General features: G+C 37.4%; 1 protein-coding gene across 1 annotated transcript; it reads right to left on the bottom strand.

Moving 5' to 3' along the window:
* Positions 1 to 2379: 2379 nt before the first annotated feature.
* On the bottom strand, positions 2380 to 3498 carry LOC137635066 (uncharacterized). Its single transcript, XM_068367644.1, has one exon. The coding sequence runs from the start codon at positions 3496 to 3498 to the stop codon at positions 2380 to 2382; it is 1119 nt and encodes a 372-aa protein (XP_068223745.1).
* Between the last annotated feature and the right edge of the window lie 11828 nt (positions 3499 to 15326).

The following is a 15326-nucleotide window of genomic DNA, read 5'->3' as shown; positions in this document are numbered from 1 at the left end:
GTATATATATATATATATATATATATATATATATATATATATATATATATATATGTAGTATATATATATATATATATATATATATATATATATATATTATATATATATATACACACACGTGTGTGTGTGTTTGTAAATGCACCTAAGTATTATATTAAGTTTTAGTCTTTCTGTCTTTGAAAATCTCCCTGTTTACAATTTATGATGTAATTAAAATTGATATTTACTATTCACGATACGTTAATTATTAAAAAAAAAAAAAAAAAAAAAAAAAACAATCTTTTTCACCCTTTTATGATTGTTTGCTTTTTTTCTGCCTGCTTTATAAACTATTATTCCAATTGTAAATACAATGTTTTCATGGCTCTAATATAAAGTGCAAACGATGATAAAACTGAGATAAAAAGAAAAACACATTGAAGCATAAAATTCATTTTTTTCTGCTGGGAATAAATGAACCCAGTTTAAACATCAAAGTTAGTTTTTGCATCCTGTACATGTAACTCAATTTTTAAGCTTATTTGGTGAATTAATAGTTTTAAATATGTAGATTTTTAATGGTGGTAACAACACTGAGGTTGTTTTTTTGGTGTAAATATGTATAAGCATATTCGCAGCTCTATATAAGATGTTGATATTAAAACTTAGCATTTACTTCTAATTCAACATTTTGTTGGCATAAATTCAAGACAATGAAAAAATAACTTGTCTTATGAGTCAGAAATCTTAAAATATATTTTTCCAGTGGCATATATATTGTAAGCAGTTCATCATAAGTACGTACATACATATGCAGTAAATATATTGAATAGACTCATACTAAAAATAATGTTTTGGGCAAATGATTTCTAATATCTCTTCTCTCTTTTGGTTGATGTAAATATTTATGGTAATATAGTAGCAAATTTTAGGGCAATCCAGAGCAGTACATTGTATACGTACCGTCATTATCAAGAACGAGTAACAAGTATAGGAAAAAAAGGCGTTTAGAATTTTTAATGAATTTGAAAGGGAACTTTTTAACAAACTTCGCTACCTTCCTCGAACTCGTTAAACCTTGTTAGCAGACTGCTCCTAAGAAGTTAACCCCAAAGAGCCGAACTGAGCCTACATCGTCACCTCTAGCTCGGTAATGAGGGAGAACCTTGTAATATAGCTTGGCATTAAGTCGAAGCAAGGTCTTTTAAAGCAATGGCAAAATAATGGCTTGAATTCTTAGTAATCACACATTCAAGTATATTGCTTTCGACAGCTGCCGTATGAACGTTTATGGCTCTCGTACTGGCCGGTATGTTTTGAAATGAGATTCGCCCGTATATGGCCATAGTCCCGCAAGTCGGAGCCATGTCCATAAGTCATACGTAGGATGTAGATGACGCAAAATGTACACAGGACTCAGTGGACTTCTTCAAACATGACGACCTTTCGCTGTATAGAGTAGACGGGGACACTACTGTATCCTATAAATGTGTAAAAACAGTCTTTCACAAATAGATAAATAAATACACGTCCAAATGAATGATATAAATACTAAATGGTATCTATGTATTTTAATTTCAATTTTAATATACAGAAAATAGAGTATTTGTAGATAGATGATGCATGTAAACCTTGAACATGTTTATTTTACAGCTATTAAAAATATATTTTCGTTAGTAACGTATTCAAGAACCTGCCTTAAAATGCACATGAGCCTCATCGATAGATTAACTGAGAGAGAGAGAGAGAGAGAGAGAGAGAGAGAGAGAGAGAGAGAGAGAGAGAGAGATTTACTTAAAGATTGCTGTTACTTTATGTAAACAAAAATACGAATTTGTATCCTTTAATCATATACTGAATATTATTGTACATCATTGATATTATTATTGATTTTTTGCTAAGTAAGTGTTTCCACTCTTTTCCAACAAGGAAAGGATGGCAGATGGTCGTGTGTTGTGGGGACGGCCCATGGTCGTGTTGTTATGGGGACGGCCCAAAGGTGCGTCGTTGTGGGGACGGCCCATGGTTGTGTTGTGGGGACAACTCATGATCGTATCATTGGGGGACGGCCCATGATCCTGTTTCTCTAAGGACAGCCCATAGGCATGTCGTTGTGGGGACAGCCCATGGTTGGGTTGTTGTGTGGACGGCACACGATCCTGTTGCCGTGAGGACAATCCATGGTCCTGTTGCTGTGAGGACAACCCATGGTTCTGCTGCTGTGAGGACAACTCATGGGCGTGTTATTGCAGGGACAGCCCATGGTCATTTTGTTGTGAGGACGGCCCATAATCGTGTCATTGGGGGACGGCCCATGGTCGTGTTGTTGTGGGGACAGCCCATGATCGTGTCATTGGGGGACAGCCCATGGTCATGTTGTGGGGATAGCCCATGATCGTGTCATTGGGGAACGGCCCATGGTCGTGTTGTTATGGGGACGGCCCATGATCGTGTCATTGGGGGACGGCCCATGTTCCCGTTGCTGTGAGGACAACCCATGGTCCTGTTAGTGTGAGGACAAGAAATGGGCGTGTTGTTGTGGGGACAGCCCATGCTCATATTGTTGTGGGGACGGACCATGGTCGTGTTGTTGTGGGGATGCCCCATGGTGCTGTTGTTGTTGGGAGGGCCCTTGGTTTTGTTGTTGCGGGGACGGACCATGGTCGTGTCATTGTAGGGATGGCCCATGGTCGTTTCGTTGTGGGGACGGCCCATGGTTGTGTCGTTGTAGGAACAGCCCATGGTAATTTTGTTGTGGGGACGGCCCATGGTTGTGTCGTTGTGGGGACAGTCCATGGTAATTTTGTTGTGGGGACGGCCCATGGTTGTGTCGTTGTGGGGACAGCCCATGGTAATTTTGTTGTGGGGACGGCCCATGGTTGTGTCGTTGTGGGGACAGCCCATAGTCGTGTCGTTTTGGGATCGGCTCATGGTCGTGTCGTTGTGGAGACGGCCCATGGTCGTGTCGTCGCGGGGACGGTTCATAGTCTTATCGTTTTGGGGACAGCACATGGTCGTGTAGTTATGGGAACAGTCCATGGTCGTGTCATTGTGGGGATAACCTATGGTTGTGTCATTGTGTGGATGGCCCATGGTTGTGTTGTTGGGAGGACTACCAATGATCGTGTCGTTGTGGGGATGGCCCATGGTCGTGTCGTTGTGGGAACAGCCCATGGTCGTGTCGTTGTGGGGACGGCCCATGGTGGTGTCATTGTGAAGATGGCCTGTGGTCATGCCATTGTGGGGACGGCCCATGGTCGAGTTGTTGTGGGGACGGCCCATGGTCGAGTTGTTGTGGGGACGGCCCATGGTCGAGTTGTTGTGGGGACGGCCCATGGTCGAGTTGTTGTGGGGACGGCCCATGGTCGAGTTGTTGTGGGGACGGCCCATTGTTGTGTTGTGGGGACGGCCCCTGGTCGTGTCGTTTTGAGGACGGCCCATGGTCGTGTCGTTGCTTTGATGGCTCATTGTCGTGTTGGGGTGAGTATAGCCCATGGTCATGTTGTTTGGACGGCCCATGCCATCTACATAATGGCACGCTCACGGGAATGCACGATGTCGTGTCATGGATGGCATACGGGGAAAAGTCGATGCATGTAAAACCGGCCTATAATAAGTTTCCTGTCTTTTTTTTAATGTAAATCCTTGCTTAGATTAATACAATTAAAATGTGGATACTTCCTCGGGATGGGGTAGGAGATGGAGTGAATTTGCTCGGAAAAGTTATACAGAGAGAATTATAAATGGCTTAATCTAAAAAATTTCACTTTTTGAAAATCGAAATGAACTAATTATGCAAATTAGATGGCCTTACGAAAGTTACATTGGAATCATTATCTTGGCTAGATTTTTATGATTTCATATTGCTCTTCTAGCAATATTTAGAAATTAACAATACATTTATTCTCCTAATGAGAGCTATTGAACATCTTTGAAATCACTTTATAGATCAAACCAATAAAATGATCAGAAGTTTGAGTCAGTACGACGTTCATTAGCACTCTAAGACCGTTACCTTTCAAATATAACTCGATTAACTTTCAAAGATATCAGGGACACAGCTTTTTATTGCCAGTCATCTTTAGTATACTTTATTCCGATTGATGTAAGATCTTTTTTCACGTCGTGATTTTTACAAATAAGGAACGACTTTGCTTTAAACTGAAGCTACTTCGAGAACGTTTGATGTCGAGAAGGGTAAAGAAATATGATTTCTATTTTATATTTGAAGAATGAGGATGATTCTTGTATTTCCCTATTTTCAGATTCTTCCTTAGAATCATCATCATCTTCATCTACGCCCATTGACGCAAAGGGCTTCGGTTAGATTTCGCCAGTCGTCTCTATGTTGAGCTTTTAAATCAATACTTCTCCATTCATCGTCTCCCACTTCACTCTTCATAGTCCTCAGCCATTTAGGCCTGGGTCTTCCAACTCCTCTAGTGCCTTGTAGACCCCAGCTTAACATTTCGTGAACTAATCTCTCTTGGGGAACGCAAAGAGCATGCCCAAAACATATCCATCTACCCCTCATCATGATCACATTCACATATGGTACTCGAGTAATCAAAATTGGAAATTATATTCTACGCATTGCTGTATAACATGTTTCAAAATGAAAATCTATTCAGTATAACTTCTATCTATTCGAAATCTTCTTTTTCATCTCTCAGCTTTTCGTCAATCCTTCTCTCCAGTCTTTTTAGAATAAGCATACTATATATTTCCATAGAATACCGTTCGAGAATATAGAATACTCAAAACTCCACCTTTCTATTCTTTGGTGGTTTTTGAGGATTAATTAATTAATTAATTAACTAATTTTTTAATTAATTGCATTTTTAAATTAGGTGTCCATCATTGTAGATGAAATTTTTCGTCGATATGCTGTCCAGTTAACATGAGAAATATTGATTTATATATAAGAAAATCTGTCAAAATTAAGTTTTTAGTCAATATAGTAATGAAACATATTGATTTATATATAAGGATCTTTCAATGTGGTATTTTTATTGGATATAATCGTAAGAATTATTGATAATTAGATAAGAAAATTTATTAATGTTTCCTTTCAAAACGTAACGGAAACCCTTATTCATCTGTTTACCCATTTATGCTTTATGAATAATTTCAGAATTCAGCCGACGCATTGGCCGAGATGTATATTACTTGATAATATAGTTTATGGAGAAGATCATATTTAGTTGTTATATAGTTAGATAGTTCGAGTATACATATATATATATATATATATATATATATATATATATATATATATATATATATATATATATGTGTGTGTGTGTGTGTGTGTGTATATATATATATATATATATATATATATATATATATATATATATGAATTTTTATATATACCAAGTTAATTATACTAAATAACAGAGATATCAACAAAGTTCATACAAAAATAACCTTCGATACTACACTACTAACAGAATATTACTGGAAAAAAAAACACATGAAAATATTTCTAGTATTACTTGTATTTATCAAACTTTTTTATATGTATACAGTGAAGTATTTATTGAAAGAGAAAATATAATACATCGAATTGAAATTATGAAAATAAGAACATGATTGTTTTTCGAGAAAGGCAAATATGAAATAAGTCATCAGTAAATATAGACGATTAATTTAACTGGATCTGTCTAAAAATGAATGTGTATATGCTGTCATTCCGTTTGCATTTGTAATTGAGCTAATAAACTAGAAATCTATAAATGATTTTCACTTTGATTACGAACGATATTTGACGATAGAAATAAAATGGAATATTAAATGGTTAATGATTCAGCATTTTGTCGTTTGTTTCGTTACACGTTAATCATTATGTAATAACTTTCCAGGCAATTTCCGGGCACTGCTTCAATCTAATTATATCATATTTTTATCTCTTTTTTTTTTCCGAAATGATATAGGCAGAATAGATTAATCGGCCATTGAATTCAACTACCCAAACTGAGGAGTAAAACTCCTATTAAATAGAATATTGCTTTTAGGATATTTCATTCTAATTAAATAGAACATTGCTGCTAGGATCTTTTACTCCAGTCAAATAAAATATTGCCGTTAGGATCTTTCACTCCAAATAAATAGAATATTTCTATTAGGATATTTCACTCCAATTAAATATAATATTGCTATTAGGATCTCTCACTCCAATTGAATAGAATGTTGCGGTTAGGGTCTTTCACTCCAATTAAATATTGTTGTTTTGTAACCGTAAAATTGGGGGGAGGGGTGTTGTTAACTATGGTTGTCTATGTTATGTTTACTTTGTCCTCTGCATTATATTGATTGGCACTTAATTTCTGTGTTGCTAAGTTCAATTATGATAATACGAATACTCACGAGTAAGAGATCCGAAATGCATGTTCATTTATTCATATATATTTCCTTAAAACCAGAAGCTCTTTAAAAAAAAAAAAAAAAAAAAAAAAAAAAACACTCACAAGGACAAATGTAATTACAGCTATTGGGAACCTTAGAAGTTAGTATTGGATTAAACTAGGGGTCCGCATTAAGCTTGTTTTTATTTCTGGTGGTCTTGTATGTGTCAGTAAAGAGATCAGAAATCAAGAGTTGTGGGAGTTGTTATATGCAGATGATTTGGTGATAACCGCTGTAGATGAAGAAGACTCACAGAGAAGGGTTGTAGAGTGGCAAGAGACTTGGGAGACGGATTGCTTGAGGATAAATGTGGATATGATTGAAGCTGTGGTGAGCAGTAAGGAAGGTAAGGACAGGATAGCCATACATGAAAGTAGAGGCTGTGTTCTAAAACAGATGGGAGGGAGAATCTGAGGCCGAAATTGAGAATAGGATAAAAGTAGGCTAGGGGAAGTGGAGGGAACTAAGTAGAGTAGTATGTGATAAGAAAATGCTAATCAAACTAAAAGTTATGATCTATAGCTCACGTAATAAAACCAGTGTTAAATGTATGGATTGGAAACGTGGGCTCTAAGACAAAAAGAGGAAGCAACGCTTGAGAGAACAATGCTGAGATGGATTATGAGAATATTACTGCTTGAAAGATTGGAAACTGACGAAATAAGAAGAATGGCAGGCGTAGTAAAGATTAAAGAGATGATAAGAGTGTCACAACTGAGATGGTGTGGGTACGCGTCAAGGATGGATGGTGAGAAAGGAAGTGAGGAAGGCTTGGAAGGAACCTGTTGGAGAGGGGAAGATCGAGAGGGAGGCAGAGAATTAGATGGCAAGATTAGGTTAAGTATGATATAGAGAGAAGAGGTTTGGTAGAAGAAGATGCCTTTGATAGAAGTCACCAGGCAACCGATAGGGATAACAGTAGGAACAAAGAAGTTTTGCATTGTTGGAATTTAATTTTAGCGGGGCAATGCTGTGTTTTCTGTACACACACACGCACACACACATACACACACACACACACACACACACACATATATATATATATATATATATATATATATATATATATATATATATATTTATATATTTATCATATCATCATCGTTATCATCATCACCATCATCCGTAGCTTGTCCACTGCAGGATAAAAGCCTCTTGACACGACCTTCCACTCTCATATGTTTATGGTCTTTCTATGCCAGTGTATACCCGCAAATTTTATTAGTTCGTCAGTCCATCATCTCTTCCTTCCCCTGCTTCTTTTGCAATCTCTAGGACCCATATGTTATTCTTAATGTCAATCTATTATCTGTTGTTCTCTATATATATCCTGCCTATGTCCATTTCTTTTTCTTAAATAACTTTGCCAATAGAAATAATGAAACCCCTGAGTGGGTACCAAAAGTGACAGTAGGAGAAGTAAAGAAAGCATTAGAAGGCATGAAAAGAGGCAAAGCAGCAGGAGAAGATGGCGAAAACTTCATTATGGTAAAACTGGTCTTATATATGTTCGACGAAGTCTGTCTCAATGATGTTGTTTTGAGCTATTCTTGTTAGATGATGGTCGTTTCCAGCCATACTCATTGAGCAATGGTTAGTTCAAGCGCCTCTAAAAGTGGTAAGCTTATTTTTGGGATTTGGCGGGAAAATCCAATGCACTAATGGCTTCGACTTCAAACACACTGAAGTCGTGAATGACCTTGGATGTTAGGATGCCTGAAAACTTTAAATCAATTAATCAATCACACTGAATTTATTCATGGGCACATCAAGGTCTTCATCAGCTTCAGGCATATCAATCAAATTATTCCCTTCATCACCACCCCCTTCGGTACACACACGTTCAGTATCATTTGTTTTTGATTTTGTAAAGCTGGGACCACTTTTCAACGCCTCATACATGGTATCCTAATGTCCAACAAATGGGATTTCTCATACACAGCAGTGTATACAGAACTGAATGAATTGGAATCAAGGCTAGATCCTGACTTCGAAATAGCTGCTCGGCGGGCCATTAAACTGGTAATTCTCTACACGGAATAAGTAGGCAGTTTCTTCGGGAAAGATATATTTTACAAAAATCTGGTCTATAGGCCTACTCTACTTCTATTTTAAAACTTACAATTCTTGTAAAAATTTTGATTGTATCATACGTACAACAATATACACTCTTAACACCACCCATATAGTTACTTTATCAGTTTTATATTTTTTTTTTTAATCATGGACCATATTTTTCGTTTTCGAACTTTTTATATAACTGTTTTACAGCAAACAATTGTTCCTTGCACCTTCGTTCATGTTTAAACCTACACTGTTCTTATTCTTCTGTTATCTGTCTTGTCTTACTTTCGCTAGCAAAATGGTACCAGTAACCTCGCTGCTTATGTAACGTTATGATTTTATAATACTGACTGCAATATATATATATATATATATATATATATATATATATATATATATATATATATGTATATATACACGCACATACTTATACATACGTGTGTGAATTTATATATTTTTACGTGCGAGTTTATTTGTATTAATGTGGGTGAAACTCCATATCAAAATTATATCCTTATAACATTATTCTACCCTGAAAGAAATTTTTCTATTTAACCACACTTCCAAACGTAATGAAAAAATAAATAGAATTAAAATGCCAAAACTCCCATGGCCTACGACAATCAATTATGTGGCTCGAAATCAATTGCAATCACGGTGATTTCCAGTGAGAGATGGGACGATCTATTGTAATTTCGCTTGTGATTTAAGTCCCACGCTGCATATATTCGCGTGTGATTGAACTTGGAATGATTGAGAAAATAAAGCGTTGATATTCTGGCGGTTTCGTTTAAAAGGGAAGGGGGGTGGGGGGAGGGGTGGAGGGAGGCTGATGGCTTCATTTGACAAAATGACTCAGCTGCAAAACAATATGGAATAAAAGATGGGCGCTGTCACGTGATCTCTTTCGAATTCATATGTATGCAAATGAGTGACCACATTCGGTCCATGTATCAGGACAATTGATTTGGTTTTTATTTATTTATTCGTTTATGCAAAAGCTGTAAAGGAATTAAAATCGTGCGCCGCATTGCTTTATTTTTCAATCGTGTAAGCGCCATGAAAAAAGAAAAAATTAAAATCTTAAAACAAATATGATGCAGTTGATATAGTTTTTTAAATTTGTCTTTTTATTATTATTATTATTATTATTATTATTATTATTATTATTATCATCATCATCATCATTATTATTATTATTATTATTATTTTTATTCAATTCCTCATCTCGCAATTACGCTGGCCGTGGCACCTGGTAAATAATACATGCGCCAATCTCTCTCTCTCTCTCTCTCTCTCTCTCTCTCTCTCTCTCTCTCTCCCCATTTATATATATATATATATATATATATATATGAATGTATATGTATGTATATATATATATATATATATATATATATATATATATATATGAATGTATATGTATGTATATATATATATATATATATATATATATATATATATATATATAGATAGATAGATAGATAGATAGATAGAGGAAGGAGGATTTGTCGTTATGTACTAAAGTTTTATTCCCTGACCTCATGTCACTATAGTCCATACTTACCCTCCTTCTTCTTCTTCTTCTTCTTCCCAGCTTTATCCCTATTCGGGGTCGCCGTTTCTAATGAGTCTCTTCCATCTCCCTCTGTCCTGTGTCATTTCCTCCCATACTCCCTTCTCCCTCTTATCATCTCTAATGCAATCTCTCCACCTGGTCTTAGGTCTTCCTCTCCTTCGTGTTCCATCCACCTCCACGTCCATCACTTCTCTTGCCATGTGTTGCCCTTCTCTTCTCATCAGGTGGCCATACCATCTTAACCTTGCCTCTTGCACTTTCTTTGATGCCTCAGTGACTTTTACTGTACCCCTAATATGTTCATTTCTAACCATGTCCTTTTTGGTTACTCCACTCATCCACCTAAGCATCCTCATCTCGGTTACGTTCAACTTTCTACCCTCTGTTTTCTTTAGGGGTACTGCTTCCAATCCATATGTCATTGCTGGTCTGACCACTGCCTTGTGCACTCTGCCCTTCAATCTTATAGGGACTTTCCTATCACATATGATACCAGACACCTTCCTCCAGTTGTTCCAACCACACTGAATCCGGTTGTTAATTTCCTCTTCCATGTTTCCCCCATTGTCGATCACTGAACCAAGGTACTTGAATTTATGAACCCTTTTGATGTTTCCTCCGCCTAATTTGATCGTTGTTTGCTGGTCGCCATCCATCTCGGTTGTCATATACTCTGTCTTCTTCCTGCTTATTCTTAAACCTCTACTCTCCAAGGCATATCTCCATCTTTCTAGTTTCCCCTCCAGTTCTTCCCTGTTCTCGGCTACCAAGACTATATCATCTGCATAGAGCAGACACCATGGTGGCTCCTCCCTGGCATCCTCTGTTAACACATCCAAGACGATGTTAAACAGGAGTGGGCTTAGAGCAGATCCCTGATGTAGCCTGACTCCAACTTGGAAATTTTCTGTTCTTCCAACTGTAGATCTGACGCTGGTCTTTACATTTCTATACATCTCCCTGATCATTCTGACATACTTCTCCATCACTCCTCTCCCCCTGAGACATCTCCATATTTCCTGTCGTGGTACTCTGTCATATGCCTTCTCTAGGTCTATAAAGGCCATATGCAAGACCTTTTGCTTCTCTCTGTACTTTTCCATAATTTGTCTCAGAGCGAAAATACCATCCACAGTACTAAGCCCCTTCATGAATCCTAGTTGCTGTCTACCGATGGAAACTTGCTGCCGTAACCTTTCATCCATAATTCTTTCAAATACCTTCAGTGTATGTGACATGAGTTTTATTCCTCGATAATTTTCACAACACTGTATGTCCCCTTTCTCTTTGAATATTGGGATTAATATACATTCCCTCCATTTTTCGGGTATTGTCTCACTTTCCATAATCTTTTTCATTAACTGCCACAATATGTCAATTCCTTCCTCATCAAGAGCCTTCCAGGCTTCTGCAGGTATGCCATCTGGTCCCACAGCTTTACCATTTTTCATCTTTCCCAGTGCCCCTCTAACCTCAGCTTTTGTTATTTCTGTGACTGGTCCACAATTTGTGTGTCCGTCTCCTCTTAGAAATCTTTCATTTTCTTCATTCAGTAAGGCCTCAAAATATTCTTCCCATCTCTTTATTATGTCTCTCTCATTTCTCAGTATATTTCCATCCTTATCCTTAATCTGTCTTATGTGTGTTATATCCTTGGTATTCTTATTTCTCATGTGTGCTAGTTTAAAGATCTTTCCTTGCCCTTCCTTGGTATCTAGCTCTTTGTAAAGCTGATCATATGCTCTATCCTTAGCAATTGCTACAATTTTCTTTGCTAATTTATTTGCTTCCTTATAGGCCATCCAGTCCTCTTCCATTTGGGTCCCCTCCCACCTTTTCTTTGCTTCTCTCTTTTGCTTTGTTGCATCCTTCACTTCTTCACTGAACCACCACGTTTCCTTATTTTCGAACATCTTACCACTACTCTCACCCAGTATTTCTCTAGCAACCCGCAGTATTATTTCCATCGCTCTATTCCACCATTCATCAACATCCTCAATTTCATGAGTTAGTTCCTCTAATAGTTTTTCTTTAAACTGCCTACAAAGTTCAATATCTTTCAGCTTAAACCATTTAATCCTTTTTGGCCCCTGCATTTTTTTCTTCCTTATTTGTTCAACTTCCATAACCAAGTCCATCACTACCAAACGATGTTGCACACTCACATGGTCTCCTGGTATGACCTTACAATCTTTTACCTCGCGCAAATCTTTCCTCTTATACATCAAGTAATCTATCTGGCTGGACCTTCCGCCGCTTTTGTACGTAACTAGATGTTCTTGCCGCTTGGTGAAAAAAGTGTTCGCCAGTACCATATCCTTGGCCACAGCAAAATCAACAATTCTCTCACCCTCTGCATTTCTTTCATCATAGCCATACCCACCATGTATACGGCTGATCACATGGTTATTCTGGCCTACATGCCCATTCAGATCTCCCCCGACAAGGCATCTTTCATCTGTTGGTACCTTTTCCATCTCCTCCTCTAAGTCTGACCAGAAGTGATCTTCCTCTTCATCTGAGCATCCTGACTGGGGTGCATATGCACTAAAGATGTTAACAGTGCAATTTTCAACCATCAGCCTGACCCAAATAATCCTATCGTTTCTTCCATTTACTTCAACGATTTCCTTCTTCATTTCACTTGACAGAATTATTCCAACACCATTCCTACCTTCTTTATTTGCTCCACTATAGAACATCTTATACCCCTCCCCAAGTTCCCTCGCTTTGTTACCTTTCCATCTTGTCTCCTGTACACACAGAATATCTACTCGTCTTGTTTTCATAAGGTCAGCTATTGCCCGCCCTCTTCCTGTCATTGTACCAACATTTAAGGTTCCTACCCGTAGTTCTCGAGCTCTCATCTTTAGCCGCACTCGCTCACGATGCGGTAGCCCTTGCATGTCCACAGAGTTAGGGCGATGTATCTGTGGGTCACTTCCAGGTGACAACCTAGCCCTATTCTCGTTCCTTGTAAGACTCATTTCATAAAAGTTCTGGCAGGAGATTTTACAGACGGATGCCCTTCCTGACTCCAACCCTCCCTATTTATCCGGGCTTGGGACCGGCACTGAGTTGGGCTATCTTGCCTTCCCCCAGTGGCTAGGTTCCATACTTACCCTCCTTCATATCTTTAATTAATATCACTAATCCCATTCAGATCAGAAATTTAAAGGACCTGAACTTTCTCGAGCCTCTGACTCAACCATTCTTTTTTCTCAATCTTCAATATCTAGATCAAAAAAAAAAAAAGGCGAAAATACATAATGGATATTAAAAATCGATGGATCAAGAACGAAATTGGAATATTATGTTCCCTCGCCTCGAGATCTTTATTCAACACCTTGGTTATCAGCGTTCGAAATTAAATCCATGTCTGTTATTTAATATTAATGTCTGATTTACATCACTAATGCGGTATCAATTTTCTAAAAAATAATATTGAATATCATCTTTCCCTCCTGGCTTCTTGAGCCTTGAATGCGATACTCGTCGTGAACTCGAACTTCCTGCTCATTTACGTCTGTGAAAATGGTCTTTATCCCTGAACATATTCTTTGGTATTATCTTTTCCTTTAACGTCATGAACGAATGCAATCTTCAAACCCACTCACAAATGAATGCGATCTTCAGACCCACTCACGAATGACTGCAATCTTCAGACCCACTCACGAATGAGTGCGATCTTCAGACCCACTCACGAATGAATGCAATATTCACACTCACTCACGAATGAATGCGATCTTCAGACCCATTCGTGAGTGAATGTGATCTTCGGACCCACTCATGAATGAATGCGATCTTCAGACCCACTCACGAATGATTGCGATCTTCAGATCCACTTACGAATAAATGCGATCTTCAGACCCATTCGTGAGTGAATGCGATCTTCAGACCAACTCATGAATGAATGCGATCTTCAGACCCTCTCACGAATGAATGCGATCTTCAGACCCACTCATAAGTGAATGCGATCTTCAGACCCATTCGTTAGTGAATGTGATCTTCAGACTCGCTCACCAATGAATGCAATCTTCAGACCCACTCATGAATGAATGCGATCTTCAGACCCACTCATGAATGAATGCGATCTTCATACCCATTCATAAATGAATGCGATCTCCAGACCCACTCATGAATGAATGCGATCTTCAGACCCTCTTATGAATGAATGTGATCTTCAGACCCACTCATGAATGAATACGATCTGCAGACACACGCATGCATGAATGCGATCTTCAGACCCTCTCATGAATGAATGCGATCTTCAGACCCACTCGGGAATGAATACCATCTTCAGACCCACTCATGAGTGAATGCGATCTTCAGACCCACTCATGAATGAATACTATCTTCAGACCCTCTCATGAATGAATGCGATCTTCAGACCCACTCATGAATGAATGCGATCTTCAGACCCGCTCATGAATGAATGCGATCTTCAGACCCACTTACGAATGATTTTGATCTTCAGACCCAGTCTCATTTCCTATATAAGATCTTCACTTGTGGCTAAAACTTGATTCGCTTCGTTTTGAAGTACAATCATGATGACCTGTCTAATAGCGTTTTTTTCATTCATCAGTTATTTTTTTATTAATATTTAACGTTTCGTTTCTGCATTTATCCATTCCTTTTTACATATGTCGCTAGTATAACTGCGATTTTAATCCTTTTATTTTATTTTATTTATTTATTTATTTTTGATCATTTTATGATGCTTTTTTTTTGTATCAAAGTTAAGATGAAGTACTAAATAATTTACTTTTATTGAATATGTATGAAATGTATTTTGTTCAAATCAGAAATATATTTTTTCATAAAAAACTAAAATTATTTATGTGTATCATTTCAAGAACATCTATTATTCGAAATAGTTTATTCTACATATCAGTGAATCAAAAATAGCGTGACGCCATAATCAAAATGCTAATAGTTTCTTGATTTAAAGTACACTCTGGCACACTATTTATCTAATTTCTCTTCCTTTTGTTTTGTTATTTTATAGTTTATATAGGAAATATTTATTTTAATGTTGTTACTCTTCTTGAAATATTCTATTTTGCCATGTTTCCTTTCCTCACTGGGCTCTTTTCCCTGTTGGGACCCTTGAGCTTATAGCATCTTGCTTTTCCAACTAGGGTTGTAGCTTAGCTATTAATAATGATAATTGTAATGACGATATGAAATGAGTCTGTTTGCGTAAACCTATTTTTTTTTTTCTAAGTAAGGTAGAATCACATGATTATAGAATTGTGATTGACGATGTTTGTTACGATTATTTTATTTCATT

The sequence above is a fragment of the Palaemon carinicauda genome, chromosome 3 (assembly GCF_036898095.1).
Source record: "Palaemon carinicauda isolate YSFRI2023 chromosome 3, ASM3689809v2, whole genome shotgun sequence".
In the NCBI taxonomy this organism is placed as follows: Eukaryota; Metazoa; Arthropoda; class Malacostraca; order Decapoda; family Palaemonidae; genus Palaemon; species Palaemon carinicauda.
This window is presented reverse-complemented; position numbering and strand designations above follow the sequence as displayed.